The sequence below is a fragment of the Arachis ipaensis genome, chromosome B09 (assembly GCF_000816755.2).
Source record: "Arachis ipaensis cultivar K30076 chromosome B09, Araip1.1, whole genome shotgun sequence".
Lineage (NCBI taxonomy): Eukaryota > Viridiplantae > Streptophyta > Magnoliopsida > Fabales > Fabaceae > Arachis > Arachis ipaensis.
The window spans coordinates 11,708,991-11,714,448 of record NC_029793.2 but is presented as its reverse complement, the minus strand read 5'-3'; the positions used below and the strand labels follow the sequence as shown (position 1 = coordinate 11,714,448).

At 31.1% G+C, this 5,458-nt stretch overlaps 1 protein-coding gene across 1 annotated transcript in view; it reads right to left on the bottom strand.

Annotated features, from left to right (window-relative positions):
- The window catches only part of LOC107619258 (protein NUCLEAR FUSION DEFECTIVE 4), a 6,341-nt gene continuing 1,361 nt past the window's right edge, over positions 479-5,458 (bottom strand). Inside the window, exons 2-3 of the mRNA XM_016321516.2 lie at positions 1,707-2,620; positions 479-995 (exon numbers count right to left, since the gene is read on the bottom strand). Coding sequence (XP_016177002.1) covers positions 530-995; positions 1,707-2,620 — 1,380 coding nt within the window. The 3' untranslated portion in view covers positions 479-529. The remainder of the gene's footprint in view (positions 996-1,706; positions 2,621-5,458) is intronic.

The following is a 5,458-nucleotide window of genomic DNA, read 5'->3' as shown; positions in this document are numbered from 1 at the left end:
CAACATCAACAAAAAAAAAAAAAAAATCCTCTCAAATTCTAATTTTTTATTTTATACTTTCTTGTTGATCAGTTTCTTAAATAAAATGGTGTTGGATAAATAAAAATCAATATTTTTCGTAATTATGAATTATAATTTCAACTTTGCATATGCTATATATAATACTATAATCATGAATCTTATCATTGTTGAAAACCCAAATAGTTCATACATTTAGTTTCAAAAAGAGTAATTTTCATAATTTACACAAGCGAATATCTCTCCACCAAAAAACATAGAATAAATAATAATAATTTCTTCACTCCTTGTATCACCCTATTTTATACTTCAAATGTACACCAGAGAATCAACTTCTATTTCAAATTTTCAATACCCTCTTTGCTATATATGCCTCAAGAAAAGCTCTTTGAACCTTTTTTTTTGTAACACTAGTTTTCATCTCATCCCATTTGAGAAATTGGTAGCAATATTCTTCATATATATAAAAAATCTGATTATGTATCAACCCAAATTACTTTAATTTTCTTATTCAATTTGTATTTCTTCCAAAATTGTCATAATAAGCATGCCTAGTCCTAAAGTATAGCACAAAACTTGAAACCAATCCTACAATGGAGATGCAACTCCACCATAAAAATGTCTCAAGGTAGCACTTCCTCCCCATACACATTGTCATCTCGCGCAGCCATATTGTGTCGCGGCTTGCGCCGTCTGCGTTCGAGTCGTAAACCAGAGCTGCTAGAAGGCCATAAAGACATGACCCTATTGGAATGTTGGTGATTAGTATGTTGTGGTTCACTGCAACACTGTTTGGGCCAAACAACTCTGATGTAATGGAAACTGCTGCCGCGAAAACAAACCCGGAACTTAGGCCGATTAAGGCCGTGCTCATGCGCAATGCTTCGATGCTGCCGGTTATGGCGAGCAAAATGAATGCTATAGGCATTGGTACTACTGCTGCTGCAAACCATCCTGTTCTTGCAAAGTGTATCTTCCTGCATTGTCAAAACAACAATATTAGTGGATTAGTTATAATGTAAAGGGAATAAAGATTAATTTGAGTCCAAAAAATTACTATTTCAATCAATAGAATTGCAAAGAAAGTAAGAAATCATGCTTACAATTCTTGAATGAATGATTATCTTTCTAATTGAGTTTATCTAATAATAATTCCTCTTGAAACTATTAAAATTAAGTTAAATACATGGCTATTTCTTTTTCTTATGTGGGCTCTAGTTTGTGTTGATTTTATTGCATCAATATGACTACTAAGATCTAATATGAATGTACATTAACTTTAGCAGTCCATTTTCACTTAGTGATGCATTAAAATATCAATGTACATGAAACTGTACATTGATTTTCTAAAATAATACTGTTCAAATTGACAGTTATTTTAAAACGAAGATAGTGTTCGTTCCGTTTCAAAATAAGTGTCTCTTTTACTTTTGAGTTATTTTAAAGGTGAAAACTCAGGGACAATCAACTTCACGTGAAGTTGATAGTTGAAAGCGGTTAAATATTTTGACTAAATTTTCATCTAACGGCTTTCAGTTATCAACTTCACGTGAAGTTGACTGTACTTGAGTTTCCACCTATTTTAAAACCCTGTTTTTTTGTCTAGATACGTTAATTTTTCAATGAAACCAAAAAGTGAGACTTATTTTGAAACGAAGGGAGTACTTAAGAAAGACTTAAACTCATACCTGTTCAAGAAGTCAGGTGCGGCGGCGAGCAGGCGACCGAAGAAAGAACACGTGGAGTAAAGTGTGACAAGAGTTTTTGTCTGAGAATTGTGTCCCAATGATTGAGAAATTTGACCCAAGTTGTTACTATAGACCAATCCCATTGTTCCTCCACATAAATAAGCCATGTAATAAATCCAAAAGTCCCATCTATGCATAAGCATTTTAGTTGAATGCTCTTCTCCAAGAACCTTAAGTTGATCTTTCAACAACACATTATCAAAACAACACTTCTCTCTTACAATTACACTACTTCTATTTCTTGAATAATTGTCCTCATTCTCAATGAGTTCTTTATGAAGATCATCATCATAATCATCATCGTCACCGCCACCACCATCAAGGTTAATGAGATTGAACCTCGAATTCAAAAGCGGATAACAAGCAGGGCTAGTAAGGCAAGACCATTCTCTAGAATTCACAATCACAGGCAAGAACAAGAGAAGCACTAGTAGAAATCCGGCGCCAACGAGAATGACACGCGCGATGGTTGTGCTGGAAGAGAGGGAATACAGGAACAAGAGGTAGAGGCCGGTCACGAGTGCAAGGATGTTGAGGCAGAGGAAAACTAAGGAATCACGCCGGATCATGTCGGCCGAATTCGGCTGAGGCTGCGGCTGTTGGAGGATTGGGACTAGTACCACCGCGGAAATAAGTAAAGGGACAATGGCATTGAGCAAAAGGTAGAGTGTGTCATCACTTGAGGTTATTGCATTGGCAATGAGAGTGTACAAAGCTGCAGTTACCCCATTGAAGCTTATGCTTAAGGAAAGCGCGAGTGATCGGTTAGAAGGGAAATGCTTGATGCATAAGACATAGCAGATTGTGTTGAACCAACAGATGCTACATCCTGCAACCAAGCATAGGAGAAACACCTGTGTCCATTCCAATATTGCTAATTCTGTTAGTAATAATCTTACACAGTTTTGTGGTCTCGTGAAAAATTTGACCAAAGTTCTTTCTTATTGTCTCTAACCATCACACAAGTATAGGATCCTAGTTAGGTAGTGAAATTGATGAATTTTTCATGGTGAAAATACCAGCTCCTCTCTAGAATTATCCCTGAATGAGTTTGAGAAAAGCATTAAGAATGTCTTAAGACTACTTGTTAAGAAAACAACAGGTTTATTATTTTCAAGAGCTTAGTTTTGATATATTGAAAATGTAGTTTTACACGGTCATCTAATCAAATTTATAAGCTTAGATGGCTTTTTAAGTAGTAAGTTTGAAATTAGTTACTTTTAATAATGTCAATATACGGTTAGATGTCCCTGCACGAAAATTAAATTCTATTTTCAATATTGTAAAAAGTATATTTTTTTTTCCTTTATTAAGTGCCTTGAAATCCATAATGGATTTTAGGGCAAACTAGACTCGCGTTCCCTAAAATTTAGTGAAATTAACTCAATTCTTTTCTATTTTTAAAATCACATTGACCTGTCTTAAAATTTCATGTAACAACATACCCAAGAACATAACATTATTAACTTCACCTAAAGGATAATTTAAGAAAAAAATTCGGTAAAGAGTGAAATTGGTAAAGAGTAAAGATGTTAATTAAATTTTTAAAGAGAATGTGCATTCCACATAATGTCTTTATTTTTTTATTTTTCACCATGGCATCACCCTATGAATAAACCTAAGGTCAATTTGGTCTTGATTTTAATTTACCATGTACTCAAACATTCAAAGTCACACAAGTGACATAACCATCTATCCATAAATGATGAAGAGTGGTGGGTGAACTAACAGTAACAGAATAGTGATGAATTTCAAAGAATGCTTTGAAAGCACACATAATTTTAAAGCTTAAATATCTTTGTACCAAATGTTCAGAATCCTACTCAACTTTCTACCATGACAACAACTTCTAAACCAACATTCTTGACACAAAATTGAAAATTCCAATCAAAGTAATAATCTAAATTCAATTTCACCAATTATTGAGAAGTTATATGCTTATATTTTTTACCCTTCCTTTTATGGGTTTATGTTAGGTGAATTCCCAAATCGATCTATATAGTATATACCCCGTTCATTTCTTAATAATTATACTTTTTGAAAACTTGAATATTAATGTTTTTTGTGTCTAAATCCATTCTTTTTTATCAATGCTGCCATCCTCCTAAAAAATAAGTTGTGAATTAGATTGACTTTAATTTTGACATAGTCATAGTGTACACAGACATCCAATTCAATGTGTATTGTTATAATCCATCAATGTGTTTTCTTAATAGATTAACAATCAAATTAGTCTTTAAAAGATTGGGCATTTTTCAAATTCGTTCTTAAAACTTTTTTTTTTCAAATTGGTCCTTCAAAGATTACGAATTAATCATATTTGTCTTTCAGTGACTCCATTAACAATGCTTGTCAACGATTGATGACGTAAAATATTAACTGATAGCATATATGATATCTAGCATGTTCAATTAGACGCTGACCAAATATGTTTATGAAAATCTATCAATTTAGTCGCATAGGGAATATAGTTTATGTAATTGGAAAAAATGGACTAAATTAATAGATTTTGATGTATACCTAGTAAACATCCAATTATACATGTCAAATATTATGTATGTTGTCAATTAACGTTTTATATCATTAATTATTGATGAAAATTATTAATGGAGTCACTGAATAACAAATATGATTAATTCCTAATCTTTGACTGACCAATTTGATTGAAAAAAATTTGCAGGGATGAATTTAAAGAATGCCCCATCTTTCAGGACTAATTTGATTGTTAACTCTTTCTTTAATATAATTTAAAATTAACCCCACGTAGTTTCCATTTATTTCCAAATCTCATTCCCTTTATTTACAACCTTTTCATAATTGCCAACAAAATTGGAAACCCCTATAACCCTATGGTTGTTTTTAGCTCATTTTCTTTAGTTACCAAACATTTTCGAAGAATAAATTGTCCAATTGTAACATACACCATTTTTTAATGCATCTAAGAAAGGAAAAAGTGACTAACATTAAGAAAAGGAGACAATAATTGTCTTTTTAGTGTATAGGTTTTGCAAAAGGAAATAATACAAGGCAGAGAAGAAAATGTGCAATGCATTGATGATGAAGTTATGTGTTCAATTAATAAAAGATAAGGAAAGAGACTTGAAGCCAATTATCCAAACAAATTCTCATTATTTTCCACTTCAAAAAAAAAAAAATAACAAGGATAAAATCTTAATTTTTGAATTGCATTTCATATTTAATTGATAGGGACAACATAAGGATAAGAATATATTTAAGTCTAGCTTCCACACTGGTCAATTGGTATTAAATCAAGCAGAAACATACATTTACACTTTAATGAAATTGGTATTAATAATTATTATTTTAATTTATCAAAATACCAGTAGACAATTATTTGAATATAAATAATTTCTTCAAAGAAAATTTAATAGTAAATAAGATAGGATGATGCACAGGTACGGAAACGTATGGTCCTTTTTAATGCAGCTTGGCTCATTTTGTACAATAACATAATCTCCAATGAAAATATTAAAAAAATAATTGAATAATAGTGATGACTATGATGTTTAAAAGTGTTTATTTAATTTATTAAAAAATATTAAAAATTAATATTTAATTTTAAAAATATAAAAATAAATAATTATTAAATATTTAAAATTTATAATTAAAAATAAATTAAACAAAAATTAGACACCAAATTATAAATGTTATAAAATTTATCTTGAACAATA